This window comes from Myxocyprinus asiaticus, chromosome 29 (genome assembly GCF_019703515.2).
Source record: "Myxocyprinus asiaticus isolate MX2 ecotype Aquarium Trade chromosome 29, UBuf_Myxa_2, whole genome shotgun sequence".
Lineage (NCBI taxonomy): Eukaryota > Metazoa > Chordata > Actinopteri > Cypriniformes > Catostomidae > Myxocyprinus > Myxocyprinus asiaticus.
This window is the reverse complement of record NC_059372.1, coordinates 22,810,951-22,828,159: the sequence shown is the minus strand read 5'-3', so window position 1 is coordinate 22,828,159 and position 17,209 is coordinate 22,810,951. Positions and strand designations below refer to the sequence as shown.

The window sequence follows — 17,209 nt, the reverse complement described above, 5'->3', positions numbered from 1 at the left end:
GAAATCCTCAGTATTTGTCAGATTTAAACACAATGGGCACATCTGCTCATTAAAACCTCTGGTTTAATGTTTCGGGTTCAATACAAGTTAAGCTCTATCGACAACTTTCAAGGTATGCTGTAGAGTACCACAATTTGTAAAAAACAAAAGCAGAATTGTGTTTACAGTAATGCACTTTTAGTGTAAGTCAGTGCGGCAAGGCATCGTTTTCACGTATCGATAATCAGAAGATTTGACTGATTATTAATGTATATCTGGATTTTTTCAGACACACAATAGTCTTTGTCTTTTCAAATATATTTCTCAATGGTAAATTCAAGTGGTTTGCGCACCGGACACGTCTGGCGTACAACATGGCACATTCTAAAATCGAAAATAATTATCGACCCAAATAATTATCAAAAGACATCGATTATTTACTCTAGTCCTTACTGGATGATAAATTGTGTATAAGTATCTTTCATAGAGCCTACACAATGTATTTTCAAGTACAAGTATGTGATTTTTTTGGTTTGATGGCTTGAATGAAAGACCTATTCAAGGCTACATACAGGGAAATTGCATAATAAACATCGCCATTTCTAATCGTTCAGTTTGTACAGTTATACCAGTTTCATACACTAACCTGCAAACTCATCAACGTCACTTTGTTAATCCTTAAAGAAGTACAAAAACCTTTGTAACTTTGGACTTCCATCAGCAGCTCATAATATGTGCGTGATATCTATGACTGTCCTACCACGACCGGCTTCAGTAAATGTTATGCCTTATAGCCTAATGCTATTACATCAGACTACATTGAATGGAACGCAACTGATATTGAATTTAAAGCACACAAATTAGGCTTCTAATTTAAATGTCGGCTTATGTTAATATATCAATGCCTCAAAAAGTTATTGATAAAATAACGTGCCGATCAATAATTTATATTTCGATATTTTATGACATTCCTACCAGAAAGGGACATGATGTAACTATCCGCGAAGAACTGTTTACATGGAGCAAACTCCACCCCCAAGAATTACATCACTAACACATTAATATGTGCACAGGATGTTTGCATTCTGAGATGCTGTTCTGCTCACTACAATTGTACAGAGTGGTTATCTGAGTTACCGTAGCCTTTCTGTCAGCTCGAACCAGTCTGGCCATTCTCCATTGACCTCTTTCATCAACAAGGCGTTTCCATCCACAGAACTGCCTCTCACTGGTTGTTTTTTTTTTTTTTTTTTTTGGCACCATTCTGAGTAAACTCTAGAGACTGCGTGAAAATCCCAGGAGATCAGCAGTTACAGAAATACTCAAACCAGCCCGTCTGGCACCAACAATCATGCCACAGTCGACATCACTGAGATCACGTTTTTTCCATGTTCTTTACTCGTATCTGCATTAATTTTTGCATTGCACTCTTGCCACACGATTGGCTAATTGGATAATCGCATGAGTAATTAAGTGTGTAGGTGTTCCTAACAAAGTACTAAGTGAGTGTATGGAAAGGAATTAATTAAATTGAAGTATTCAACATAAAAGGATGACAAACAGCATATATTTATATGGTTGAAGAAAGAAATAGGCCCTTACAAAGTAAACATTGCCCCTGGAAATCAAATCCAGGGGCCAAATATTGCCCCTTAATGGAAAAAATACATTTCTGACATTCTTGCTGATCATTCTGTTTTATTGGCATTTCAGATGGTTTCATCCCAACATCACTGGGATCGAGGCAGAACACCTCCTCCTGACACGAGGCGTCCATGGCAGCTTTCTAGCGAGACCCAGCAAGAGCAATCCAGGAGATTTCACTGTCTCCGTCAGGTCTGCATCTGCACTTTATTGTTCTGTTGTGTACACTCCTCTCCACATCTGCCTCAGTGCACTTCTGCTCTTGAATTAAGCAGATTTTAATACCCCTTTCTGCAAAAAACAGCTATGTTGGTCATTGATTACATGAGACAAGCAGCGTGTTTGACCTGCTGTAGTTGCAGTTAAATGTTTTTCTGTGTGTTATTGATTTGTGGAAATGTACATGTTAGCCTCGCTTACTTGGTAAAGCATTAAAATGCTCATTTCTGTTGTTGATATTCACTTTGATTCACACACTTCAGGCAGTGTTTCCTCCATGCAGTGAGAACATGGGAGATTTAGCTTTTTCACACAATGGCCTAAAATATAATTGCAAACAAGTGTCCTTACTTATGACAGCAGAAAAGGTTCACGCAAAATATGATAGTTAGTATTTAGCATAATATATGCCCAAGCCATCTACATCATGGCTTTCCGAGCAACCTCACCTGTCCATCACTCCTTGCAAACGTAGTATCCTTGCACTCTCTAAAGATCCTTACACTCGGTTCGCACCTTAGAGCATGTACAGCAAGATCTTTGGGTAAAGCCAAGTGTGTCATTCTTAAAACCAGTGATTGGCTGCATTTTATATGTTGAGCCTAACCCAGATTTAGCTATAAAGCACTTTTTTTTTTGCTCTTCACATCATTTTTGTTACTCTGAAATAAGTAAGACTTAATTGTGGGATCACTTAGTTATCCAGTTTTTTAATAACATCATATAGTGTACATATAAAACATTTAGGCTTAAAGGAATAGTCCACCCAAAAATGAAAATTCTCATCATTTACTCACCCTCATGCATTCCCAGATGTGTATGACTTTCTTTCTTCTGCTGAACACAAACAAAAATTTTTAAAAGAATATCTCAGCTTTATAGATCATTGCAATGCAAGTGAATGGGTACCAAACCCTTGAAGCTCTAAAAGCACATAAATGGCAGTATAAAAGTAATCCATATTACTCCAGTGGTAAAACCCAAGTCTTCTAAAGGGCTATGATAGGTGTGGGTGAGAAACAGATCCATTTTTAAGTCCTTTTAAGTCTTATCAATCCTCACTTTTACATTCAACTTCTTTTGTTTTTGGGGAATTTTTGGTGCATATCGCCACCTACTGGGCATGGAGGAGAATTTATAGTAAAAGAAGGACTTAAATATTAATCTTTTTCTCAACCACACCTGTCATATCGCTTCTGAATATATAGATTTAACCACTGGAGTATTATGGATTGCATCGAGGACCTACAGAGCTGAAATATTCTTCTAAAAATTTTTGTTTGTGTTCTTCATACACGTCTTGGATGGCATGAGGGTGAGTAAATGATGAGATAATTTGTATTTTTGGGTGAACTATCCCTTTAACACATTCCATGTGTCTAGAAGGCAGATCAGTTTGATCTAGTTGGTTTCATTTAAATTTGATTTAGTTGGTTCTAAATTCTATCCTAAATAAAAAAAACAAACAAAAAAAAAACATCACGGCATACATATTGATGAATATTGTTTTAGCATGTAAATGTTCTCATAGATTTTACGGACAAATATGTGCATATGCAGGTTTATGAATGAGAATGAGACACAATATATGAAATTAATGGGAAAATGTCAGATATGGTCACCACCAAAGCAGTTTACTCAGATTTTCCTGATTGCAGTAAGCTATCAAACGTTTGTTACGTAAAGCATACATACTTGCATTGTTTCAAAGCATACTGAGGATAACAACAATGTTTTTATTGGTGGCCAGCAGTATTACAAGCCCATACACAAATCAGTGATAGACAGCACTTTCCCCCCTCCCCGCTCTTGAGGATCTGGGCTGATGCTTAAGGATTACAGGGTCAGCTTGTGGGCAGGTCTGTGAGCCATTGCAGCTGCTTGACTGACGAGTGATTGGAGAGAGAAAGGCTATGTTCAGAATAGCATACTACCTTACTATTCTTTCTTTTGCAGCAGAATAAATTGTAATATATGTACTGTACCGTGGTGTGTACAGTATGTCAATTGCATTCCAGTACGCGTAGAATACCCCGGATGACCTTCTACATTTGCTAAAATGAGCAGTATGCAACAGAGCTAACTGCGTGAAATACTGTATCCAACAATGCAATGCACTTGATTTGACCTTCCATTTCCAGAGTGATGAATGAACCTGAAGTTATATTAAGCCGGCATTACACGAGCAGACTAAAAAAACTCGATTTTGCCAGAGGGTGTCACACTTGCCGACCGTTTTGCTGAGATCTCGCTCTCTTCAGTCGGAGGTATGACACACATTCCAATGAAGAATGGCGGAGGGGTGTCAGAAAGAACGAGTTCCCCCAACTCTCTCTCTCTCTCTTTCTGATTCCCCGTCACGTGAAGCTTGCTGAAATAACTACAGGAGTTACATTGTGAGCATAAACAGTTGTAAAAGAGTGATTTAGGATGTGATTCATGGAGTAACTTTACCTTGTGAAAGTGTGTGATTGTGTATTTAATCCCTTCGAGGCTTGCCGTAGAACGTGTATGTCCAAATACAGCTTTCAGCAAATAAATAAATAAATAAATTACGATTTGATTTGATTGTAATTGATTTTTATACATTTCTGTATATTTTAGTTATAATGTTGTACATTTTGCTTACATATGTAAGAAATTCTCTCTCAGCTAATGCTCTAATTATACAGGGAACCTTCTAACTCGGTACATTATGAAAATATTGATGTGGAAAATTAACAGTAAGGCCCAAACTACGCAGTTCAATTGCTATTTATTTAACAGATATAATAATCAACACAACCAAAACGGAATTAAACTTTAAAGGAACAGTAAAAGCGGTGTCTGGGCAGAGTGATGACTTCCACCTGTGCGCCACATTGGCCTCGCATTCCAGTGAGGGGATGTAGGAGTATTTAAGGAGAAGAGACAACGGCAGACGGGAGAGAGATGTACGAAGCTTGTCCGCATGTCTGAATGTTTTTATGATTTGACACAGCTGGCTGAAAAGCAGTGCTTGTTTTTGTTTCTTTGTACACTGAAAAGTGTCATTAAATGTCTATGTGTTTGTCAAGCCGGTCCCAGCTTCCTCCTTACCTTCTTAATTGTTACACGGTCAAATAAAGATCGCGATTAATAGTAACTTCAGTATTTTCACCCTGCCTTAATAAGCTGCAATTTTCTCTTTCTTGACTTATTATTTGGACTGCCAGAATTGAAAGACATTTTTGCTCAAATTTGAATGAATTATTATGATTTACTGTTTTTATCTCCACTAAATAAAACGATGCATTGTGATGAGGTCATGTGACAAACATATGTGATTTCATTTGACAACAATGTAGCATACTACTGTTTGAAATATTTATTACAGAATAATTTCTATTGTTTAAGTTATTATTTTTTAATTATTAGGCAGTATGCAGTGTGTGCAGTGTACTGTGCAGTGTTCAGTAAGTACAGTAAGCTGGTATTCCATTCCGAACATACAGTAGCCAGAGAGAGAGAGAGAGAGAGAGAGAGAGAGAGAGAGAGAGCGAGCAGTGCTTAATAGCTTTAAGATGTGGAATCTGTGGAGCCCCCGACCTACTGTTTGTGGTTATGGTGGTGAGACTCTCACTGTATCTATGTTCTCCAGAGTTTAGGCTACGTGGCTTAGCTCCACCACAAGCCTTCAGGCCTGACCCCAGCTGCCTACAGGCTGATTTATTATGGAGTTATATGTGTGCCATAATTCTACATGTGCAAAATTATATTTTGAGTGCACAAAAATGTTTTGTGTGCGCAAGATTATATTTTCAATGTGCAAGATGATATTTTGAGTGCACAAAAAGTTATTTTGCATGTGCAAGATGCAGTTTTGAGTGTACAAAAATGTTCTGTGTGCGCAAGATGATATTTTGAGTGCACAGTATTTTGCATGTGCTTAAAATTGCTTGTACAAGCAATTTTATATTTTTGCAAAGATGAATTCATTTTTAACAAACAAAAATCAAATTTGTGCTCGAATAAAGTTGAATGTATGCTGATGTCAACATTTACACAGAATTCGGACATGTATGTTACTCCATTGTTTTTTGTGTTTAAAAAGAATCCCACTCGCTCTTTGTGTGCTCTCTGAACTTTAGACTGTTTGCTTGCTTTTTCACGCCTCCTTTTTAGTCCCACCTCCTATGTCAGGACTGGCTATTTACGAGCTGCTTACTAGTGCTCTGCTATTGGACAGTTGAGGTAGCTAAAGCAACCATGAACATCTCAGTGTAAATGTAGCAGAAGAGCCAACAGGCACAATGCCTCAAGTTCAGGTGGACAAAATAACATGTTTTTAAATAAAGCAATATTGAATGTAATATATAGGATTATTATTTTAGGATTATTGTGACGCATTTCGATTTGCACATGCCAGTGATTTGAATCATGGTATATTTGTAAATTTAACTATGTACAGTTTACTTTTGAAAATACGTGTAGACATTTTGAATATCGTGTGATTGTTGTACTATGTCCATGTTCTTGAATTATGCATGACCAACATGTGTATTGACATAATTGACATTTCCCAAAGAAAAATGTATGTATGACACAAAATTTTATTCTTTACTGATTTATGTGCATGCAATAATTCTTCTTTAAGTGATATTATTGGTATATGGTTGTGAGACAATATACAGTATATAACGGGTCATTTTTAATATGTAATTGGAGCCCTTTATCTCCTGATATATATATATGTAAATTCTTTGTAACTTTTCTTTGTTACTTTTGTAATATATGTGAATGCCAGTATACCATATAGAGAGACAGTATATGTCTATAACATTTAGCAAACATTTATATATACTCAGTGTTGGGTGTAATGCATTACTAAGTAATTAATTACTGTAATTAAATTACTTTTTCATTGAAAAAAGTAAAGTAATGGATTACTCTAATTTTTCAGTAATTAAATTACAGTTACTTCTGCTGTAAATGTGTTAAATACTGTATAGACTATAAAACAATTCAATATAAAGCAATAGTGAATTTAAAATCAAAATTTTACATCTAATGTTAAAATATATGTTTTCTAATTTAATGCTGCCCCTTACATTCTTTGGACAGTTCATGAATAATTTATTTGATTTTATATGATTTATTTCAAAGAATTATAAGAACAGTTTCATGTCTATCCTTGTATTTTTCATTTGGTCGAGGTTGATAAGGGTTTTAGAAAGTATTTAGTAATAAGTAATGCAATTACTTTTCAGACAGATTAATTAGTACAGTAATCTAATTACACTGTTGAAGATATAATTAGTAGTTAGTAATGAATTACTTTTTTAGAGTAACTTACTCTACAGTGTTAGAATATTGTGTTACTCCTTAAAAAAGTAACTTAATTAATTAAAAAGTAATTTTTAAAGCATTACGTTACTTTTTCGTTCTCACAGCCACTTTCTCTTCTGCAGTGCTATGCATTGCATACAAGAGACATTACAGGTCATGCTAGCTACTGTACAACACTCATGTCAAAACACCATAGTAAACAAACAAATATGTAGAAGGTAGGTCTTCACATCATATTTATAATAAAGAGTCAATAACATGAATATGCATTATTTATTTTTCCATCAACATGGCAGCCAATATTAATAATGAAGAATAACCAATGTCTTACCTAAAGCAGCAAAGTCCAACACTTGAACCTGCATCATATACTGTATGTCATCATATGTGGTGCCCATTGACAATGCCAGAGTCAGCTTGAGATGTTCTTCAGAAGTCAGGATAAAATTCAGTGGGGAATGCCAGTCTAACTTGTTCAAGAAATAAGTCTGATGAATAAATTAATATTTTTCACTTAAGTCATCTCAGTGCACGCTTGTTTTGAGTTGATCCACGGTGCGTACAGATGCCACAACGTCAAAGGTGCATTTTGATACAACTTGAATGGAATCTTTTTAATGCTACCAAAATGTCAAAAAACTGGTTTGTTTCATGAATCAAACTACTTGTTTATTATAAAACAAAAATTTAGAATATTTTTAGAAACTAAGACATTTTCTCAGCTTTTCTCATCCCATTCTCCCAGTTACAGGGAGCTGTAACACAGAGCAGTTCGGCTGCATAAGTCAGTGAATTGAGCGAATATTTCACCCTGTGTATCATGTCGCGGCCAGTGGAAGACTAGTCTTATAATCCCTCTGCCTAAACGCATGTACTGATTTTTTTTAATGCAGTGTGTATTAACACATGAATCAACCTCGTTTCACTCAACTGATTGTTGACCTCATATTACTCTAAAGCACGAAATGCGCATGTGCACTTGCGAGTCGATTGACAGACAATGTCTGTGTCTAAAAGGTGATTGGCTCTTTTACCTGCAAGGTGGGACTTCCTTTCTACATCCATTGACTGTTGGGTGCTAGAGCTTCTTGGCTGGGCGTTCCAGTTTCTCCCATTCTTTTAAATAGAAGTGACTCATCTCTCTCTGCTAAATAGTCTCTGGTCTCACACTCTATAGAACAGCAATGCTAATCATGCACTACGTCTCCTTCCCGAAGTTTGCACACTTTCACTCCTGATTTCTCGCAGTACAGGGACAGTAGAGGTGTACAAAATCAACGTGTTACTTTATTTAAAATGTAACTCTGATATTATGGTCTAAAATAAAAAATATTGCGTTACTTTACTTGTTACTCGAAAAAGTAATCTGATTACTTAACACACATTACTTTTATCACGTTACCCCCAACACTGTTACCCAACACTGTATATACTTAAGTCTATTTTATTAGGATAAATACGGTAAATACTCCCTCTAGTCAAGTCAAGTCATTTTTATTTGTATAGCGCCTTTCACATCACATCGTCATCTTTGTGTAGTTTGGTAAAATACAATTGTGAATTGTGTTTAAAAATAAGTAATTAAATAATAATTGTATTTAGAAACTCAGTGAGCAAGCCGAAGTTGACTGTGGCAAGGAACACAAACTCCATAAGATGTTGGTTTATGGAGAAAAATAACCTTGGGAGAACCCAGGCTCACTGTGGGGCCAGTTCCCCTCTGGCTAACATCATAATGCCAATATTACTTAATTATGTATAGTGCAAGTCATGGTTTAAAATGATTAAACTAAGTAAGTGTTAAGGGTCAGTGTTTAAACAAAGATTTTGTATGAACTGTAAGATTAATGACTAATGTCTTTGAAGTCCATCCTGGATTAACTGCAGAAATTCACATAGATGCATTGTCCTTTGTTAGTTGGCTGATGAAGGGTTTTGTTGCCAATTAATTGATAGTCTATGTATTCCATTATAAGTGTGTAGTCCATCATTAGACCGAGGTGATGCAGGCAGAGGTCAGTGAGGTGCATCGCAGTTCAACCGGCCGGTAATTTTGGTGAGGTCTATCCTAAATCCAAGGTTCAGGCAATGGCATATGATATATAAATAGAATCAGGTGTGCTATTGTTAATGGGACACTGATGACGATGAAAATCGAAAACGTTTTATCTTTGCACTGAGCACTTTTTGCACTTTTGCAATTTTTGGCATCTCAATAAACAAAATTTCTTTTGTAAGACTTTTTCTACATATTGTGTGCGAGCTACCTCTCTTTTTTGGGCTTAAGTATGATTTTTGAGGTTATGCACCAAAGCTACTTGGAAATAAGCCCTTTCAGTATTTGGCATGGACGTCTTTACAGCTTTTGTTCTGCTGTTGGTTTACATGTAATAATAACAAATGAAAATGAAGGTTCAGTGGTTGCTGATCCATGGCAGACTATAATCTGGTCACATTTATTTTAATAAATTGCTCTCTCAGATTATCCTGTGAGGTAGATAGAAGTCAAATCAAGTTCCTCCAAAACTACGCTCGTCTTAAAGAGGTTCACGCATGAGAGAGATTAAATTAATAGCATTTCAGATGAAAGTTGTAGCTAACGTGGCCATGCTAGTAGCTATGTAAGTGTAACTTGTTAACCTAGATAGCTAGCCAAATACTAACATAGACCATACTAAGAAGAGAGATAGCCAGATATTTAGCTAGCTAGTAAACCTATTGTTAGTGTGAAGACTGAAAAAAAAACTTTTTCCATAAAGGTTAAATAAAAATAGTTAAGTCATCAAAAGAGCTACTTATGTAACTATCCCCCTCTTCTCTTCCTTCTGCTTTGATTAGCAGAATAATTGTTAATCTAGCCATCCAATGAAAATTTACCCCCTCATATCTGATTGGCTGAAATTCTATCACATTGTAACACTGTAACCCATGCAGACAGTAGTGTTGGTGATTATGATTCATTTTAGTGACTCAATTCTTTTGATTCCATTCACCAAAAAAATTTGATCAGATTCACTAATTGATTCGTTCACTGACCAGGTCTTCAAGTTACGCCTTTGCTCCTGCAGATGGCGGAAAATGACCGTCTTTTTAGTAATTGCATTGAACCGAAAACAGTCAACAAGTCTAATTATACTTTATTAAAATTCTACTAAGAGACTTTAGCACTGCAGAGTGTTAAAGCATCATAAGCTTTTCCCCACAAATGATAACAAAGTATATCTATCATACTGTGAACTGCTGAGCAAAATTTTTTGTCAAGCTATACAAAAAAAAGAAAAGAAAAAGGACAACAGTACTACCCTAAAAATAATTATCAGTTTCAATAAAGTCCATATGTCATTGTAATGTGTGGTCATCACTCACTTTTATTCATAATTAATCCAGCCCCTTTTCTTGTTGAACGAGATACAGCTCCTCCTCCCGGTCAGCAGATCATCATTCATGATGACTGATTCATTCATGTTGGTTGCGAACAAGTTTACCAGTACATTCAGTTAATTCATGTCACAAATGAAATGACCGACTAGTTCGGCAAAGGGGCGTATTCGTGAACCAATGATATGCTCCTTCACAGCGTGCACATAAATGCATGGGATCTTCTGCGTCTTGCGCAGTGTTGACCATTGTGAGTGGCCAGAACACATTCACGTAAAACACAACAGATCGACAGATGCACACGGGAATCCATGGGCAACCGATCCAAACATGCACGTAACAGATCCACACAAGCTCAATTTACAAATCCATGCACCAGAAGAATGCACAAATATACTGGTTTCTTTGCTCAGAATACCATTCACAAGTGCATAAGCAGGGTTGGGGAGTAACAGAATAGATGTAACGGGAATACGTATTTAAAATACAAAATATAAGTAACTGTATTCCACTACAGTTACAATTTAAATCATTGGTAATTAGAATAAAGTTACATTCAAAAAGTATTTTGATTACTGAAGAGATTACTTTGCATTTTATTGTCATTTGTTTCATTTAATATTTAGTTCTTTCAGATGGAAAACATTTATACATATAAATGATGCGATCCAAAGTGTATTTGAACAGCGGTGAAACACTTTCTTATGATGTGTTACATTCATACGAGCAGACAGAGAAGTACGTTTGAAGTAACTTTGGAGAAAAAGAAATAGAAATAATCCTTGTGTAAATTGTCAGCTTTACGCTAAGTTAAAATGCTATTTCTAGCCATTTTACATGCACGTTACCAGGCATGATCATATATTTTTATCAAGAAAATTCACGTTAGATCATAATTTGTTTTTTTTCCTAGTAAGACCTATGATATTAGGGCAAAAATCATATTCTTGATAATAATTTTTGTATTGTTTTCCTGTAAAAATATCTACAAATCCTTAAAACAAGATCAATTTGATTCATCTTGTTTTAGAAACAACACTGCATAAAATATTTAGGTTTTTCAGAGAATGTATTTTTAACATGTGTATTTTGTCTGACTGTATTGTCAGAGTTTTTATAGACAAAACAAGTGAAAAAAATCTACCAGTGCTGAAGAAGTAATCCAAAGTATTTAGAATACGTTACTGACCTTGAGTAATCTAACGAAATACGTTACAAATTACATTTTTACAGCATGTATTCTGTAATCTGTAGTGGAATACTTTTCAAAAGTAACCCTCCCAACCCTGTGCATAAGTCATGCAGTATGTGTAATTTAATGCACAAATAAATGCTGAGCAGTTTGTATTGGTATTCTCTTCGAGAATGTCTGCTCTGCAGTCTTGACATACACACGTGCGCAATGCTGGGGGTGTGATTTAGTGTGGCTAACAGCAAATGCCCATTCATTAAAATATAGGGAAATATCCAGTTAATTTGGCTATTGTTATTTTTTTTAAGAAAAAAAAAAAAGAAAAAAAAAACTCAATGTTCAGTTTCAACCAAGAATTTTCATTTCTCAAGTGTGATGTGGTTATAGATTACAGAGATATAATCTCTATAATCTGAAATAAGTGTTTTACGTTTGTATTTACAGTTGTGCTCAAATGTTTGCATACCCTGGCAGAAATTTTGAAATTTTGGCACTGATTTTGAAAATGGGACTGATCCTTTTATTTAAGGATAGTGATCATATGAAGCCATTTATTATCACATAGTTGTTTGGCTCCTTTTTAAATCATAATGGTAACAGAAATCACCCAAATGGCCCTGATCAAAAGTTTACATTCCCTTTAATGTTTGGCCTTGTTACAGACACACAAGGTGACACACAGGTTTAAATGGCAATTAAAAGTTAATTTCCCACACCTGTGGCTTTTTAAATTGCAGTTAGTGTCTGTGTATAAATAGTCAATGAGTTTGTTAGCTCTCATGTGGATGCACTGAGCAGGCTAGATACTGAGCCATGGGGAGCAGAAAAGAACTGTCAAAAGACCTGCGTAACAAGGTAAGAGATCCCCGAATTTTCCACTTCTTAATGATTGATTGAACAGTACTGACTGGCATTTTCAAGGCTTTGGATATCTTTTTATATCCTTTTCCATCTTTATAAAGTTCCATTACCTTGTTACGCAGGTGTTTTGACAGTTCTTTTCTGCTCCCCATGGCTCAGTATCTAGCCTGCTCAGTGCATTTTTGCATGATCAGTCATATTTTCAAAATCAGTGTCAAAATTTCTGCCAGGGTATGCAAACTTTTGAGCACAACTGTATAAAAAAATTCAGATTTTATCCATGATAGCAAAGCCCCATTTTCAGCTGCAATTACTCCAGTCTACTAAGAAAATAATGTGTCACATAATCCTTAAGAAATCATTTAATATGTTAACTTAATTTCTTTTTGTTAGAACGGTTAAAATGGTTGTGCTACTTAATGAAGTGTGGAAATCACAATATAGAATCTTTTTTAAGGTGAGGTATTGCATTTTTTTTTATAAGTTCCTTTACACTTGCAAGTCAAATTTCAGTTTTAAAAATGACCAAAAAGAAACATATTTCTCCTCAAATTCATCAATCTATTGTTCTTTTGAGAGATGAAGGCTATTCCATGCACTTCTGTTTTGAAAGAATAAAACAAACTTGATATAACCAGGACGGAGAGAGAGTGATGGGGGGAGGGGGTATGAGGAGAGAGCTTGGATATTTTGGAGTGGTGGTGGCGTAGTGGACTAAAGCACTAAACTGGTAAGCAAAAGGTTGTTGGTTCAATTCCCACAGCCACCACCATTGTGTCCTTGAGCAAGGCACTTAACTCCAGGTTGCTCCAGGGGGATTGTCCCTGTAATAAGGGCACTGTAAGTCGCTTTGGATAAAAGCATCTGTCAAATGCATAAAATGTAAATGTAATGTAAATTAGAGCTAGTGAGATTTTGCACATGCAAAAAACAATGGAGTTACATACATCTCAGAATTCTGTGCAAATTCACATTCAAATAAACGTAAAATCCCAAATTGATTTACGTTCGCTCAAAATGATTCAGTCTTTGCAAGAAGATACATTGCTTTACAAAACTGAGTTCACATGCATGCAAAATACCTTTTTGTGTGTTCAAAATATCATTTTGTGCACCCAGAAAATTTTTGTGAGCTCAAAATACACTTTCATAGTGCACAATAAAAATGTCATTGTGTGCATGCAGAATTGTGGCATGAATAAAACTCCATAATTTATCTGCCCAGCTGTGGAGCTGTGAGCTCAGCTTGTTCTGGATATCAGAAGCATGAACACACCAGTATATTGTACTGTTGTTTTATTAAGAACAGATGAATTTAATAATGAAGGCTAATTGCAAGGGCGTCATGAACCTATTCTTGTGACACTTGCCCTCAGCAAGATAAGACCAAAGGTTCCTTATTTCAAGGAGAAGTGTGTCATTTTAATTCCTGATGTGTAGTTACTTTCTCTCATTCCTGATTAATACAGAAGTGAGCCATTTGTAGGTTGATTTCCCAGAAAGGTGTGAACACTGTGGCTCTGAAGTGCCTTCAGAACATAGCGACATTGGCTTGGCCAGTTATGTGAGTTTGAACTTGGACTATCTGTTTGGTCCGACCAATGGCAGATGGGGTAGTGTTCAGGAAACCTGTTTGAAAATCAATTATGTGTGATGGATATTAATGACATTTTTCTGTTTTTGTAGAAAAAAGTTGGATAAGACTTGGACTTAATACTAATACAAACTAGCAATTAACTTTGAACTCATAAAAAGAAATTGATTGTTTCTGAATTAAAATTTGGTTTTGAGAATGACTCCTAATAAAGCTACTTTCAGATGATCTATAAATGAAAGACATTTCTGATCTTCAAACTGCGACTTTGCTGCCCTGGTACGTGCTTGCTTCTTCATAATCAAATAGAAACTTTTTGTTCATTATAATGTTGACAAATAGTGCACATAAATGCTAAATGAATTGTAAATATGTTTTCTTTTTATATCTTTATTTTTATTTCTTTATTTTTATTACAGAGATGTAACAAGCCCAAAATTGAGAAATGTAGCAAAATTTAACTTTTACACACTAAAAAAAGAAAAAGAAAAAGGAAAACAGCATTTAATGGTTTAAAGCTCATATGATCTGTCCTTTAAAACTAGCCTTTTTTGTCTTTAAAATCAACCTAGAGGACAGAAACGTTCCCCTATTTGAAGAATCAACCATATAAAGAAGCATAAAACTGACCAACTACATCACTTCAAGAGATCTACAAGCATCTGCTAACAGGAAAACTAGCTGTCTCATTGCCAAACTGCCTCTCAGGCCTAATGTAGGCAGATGAGACGGTAATTACAAAGTTATGAGGAAAAGTCTCCCCTTACTAATGCATTATTAGATAAAGGGAGAAGTAATCTGGCCAAATGGACACCCAGGGACTCCATCATAATATGTTCTTCTCCTCAGTGCTCTCTGTTTCGCATTATCTCTCTCTCACCATTTTCCTGGGTGGAGTCTATTGCTCAGCGTCTGCTCTATTGTTAACCGTTAAGATGCAGACAGAATGCTGGGAGGCTAGTCAGAGGAATGGCTCGCGGAGCTGCAGTGTGTAACGTATGATGTGTCAGGGCCAGGTGAAATGTGTTAGGAGATGTTTCCTGTCTGCCTGTTATGGCTATCTGGAGCAGGCCACAGGAAGTGACCCTCTGAACCTGTTTTCAGATTCACAGAGCATAGTTGGACGCATTACTTTGAGTTAAAGTTTCATTATGGGTTTTGCCCCAGTAATGATCAATCCAGACCTAATAAAAAAGTATGAAGAGAATGTAAAGTGTAAAAAATTTAAATTGTTTTTACTATTTACATTTTATTTCATTTTGAGGAAAAAAAAAAAACAGTTGACATAAAAAACCTTCAAAGACACACTGCATCATTTAAACCCATCGCAAGCATTCTTATACACTGATTCACAAGTAAAAACTATCAATTTCCAACATTTACTCTCAAAAACTTGTTTTTTATGGAGGGGGTAGGTAATGTTTAAAAACCTTTTACATTTCTTTAACTTCTGCTTTTATTTGAAACCAGTTTGGTACAATTTACTTGGTACTATTTACAGCCTTTTTACTTGTGAATAATATTTTTAACATGCAGTATATCTGTCATTTTTCTCAATTTTATTTGGAATATCGACTAAATAAAGAACAGAAAAAGACACTTGAATAGTAAAAACATTTCTAATAAAAATTTAGTGAATGTTAACCCTGTGTTGTATAGAATTTATCCAGCATTGTATTATGTAACCTGGGTCAATAGAAGAAAATATTTCCACAGCCATCTGTCTATTTATAGATTTTACCCAATGACTGGCAGATTTATAGCCTAAACATAATGTTAACTTGTCTAATGAGTTTCATTGTTCTAAACTGGACTAAACAGAACTGTTCGACTCAGTTAGATAGATCATGGATAATGAGATATGACACTTCCAGACCAGTGGCTCTCAACTGGTTTTGCTTCAGGATCTAGATTTTACATTGGGCATCAATTGGCAACATAAAGAACCAAAAGTGTTTATCACACAAAAGTAAACTAAAATGTCCTTAAAATATTGAAATGTATTGATATTACCAGAAACCGAATAAGCCCAATAAAATGCTAAATTGTTAACTTGACCTAGGCTGAATAGGAAAATTGATTTTGGTTTCTAAATGTCTCTTGAATTTCAATGTTTTCATGCTCTCAACAGCCAATATTTAATTGCACAAAACACATTGTGGTCAAAATAAACCATGTTTGTTGGTCATATATTTCTTTTATTTTTTCAGCTTTTGTAGTTTTGGTTTCGAGGATTAGGGGATGTCATGCAACTTTTACATGTTTGCATCTGCCCCGTTTGACTCGCTTCTATACTGTATTAAATTCCGTTTGGCAGACGTCAACAACAAAAGATATGGGAATCGCTTTCTCCTCTGTTTTAAGAGTTGATAAGCCTATTTATTTTTCACTAGTCTAACTATGCACGATTATATGGCTAGATGCATTTTATTATTTGCGTTCATCTTTGTTTTTTCCCTGCTGTCTGCTACCTTATCAAAACAGACCTGCAACCCCCCAGTTGAAAACCACTGTCCTAGATTATTTATGTTTATGCGACACTTGTTGGTTTTAAGGACAGAAATGCAGTCAGGCTCTAGCTAAACTGGCACCACTGCCACAGCTGAATTCAGCCTTTGAGTATCTCTAACAAAGCTTTGCACTTTAAAATGTGAAAATCACCATAGAAACATCGATGCGCTTTATTCCTGAGCATGTTTTCTCCAGAGACAGTAAGCTTACAGTTGCAGACTGCACCTTTTAAGCATCAACATGCTGTATATAGGCTCAATAGCAGCATTGTGTTTCTCTCTTGGTTTCTGTCCAGAAAACCAATGAAGTCATGCTTCAATGTAAAATTAGTCAGCAGGCGTCCTTGAATCAGAATACTGTAGTCAGAGCTCAGTCAGCCTCTGACTCTAAACACATTAAAGCTCCGTGCAAATGATTGGATCATATTTACAGATTCAGAACATTTACATTAACATTTTGGTGGAAGAAATTTGATTGGGTGCTATCACTTTGTTATAAGATAATGACTCGACATACTAGAAGAG

The 17,209-nt window shown here is 35.6% G+C and overlaps 1 protein-coding gene across 3 annotated transcripts in view; it reads left to right on the top strand.

Annotated features, from left to right (window-relative positions):
* ptpn11b (protein tyrosine phosphatase non-receptor type 11b) overlaps window positions 1-17,209 on the top strand; it is a 49,491-nt gene that overhangs the window by 14,545 nt on the left and 17,737 nt on the right. For all 3 annotated transcript variants that reach the window (XM_051661306.1, XM_051661309.1, XM_051661308.1), the window contains exon 2: window positions 1,693-1,815. In XM_051661306.1, coding sequence (XP_051517266.1) covers window positions 1,693-1,815 — 123 coding nt within the window. The remainder of the gene's footprint in view (window positions 1-1,692; window positions 1,816-17,209) is intronic.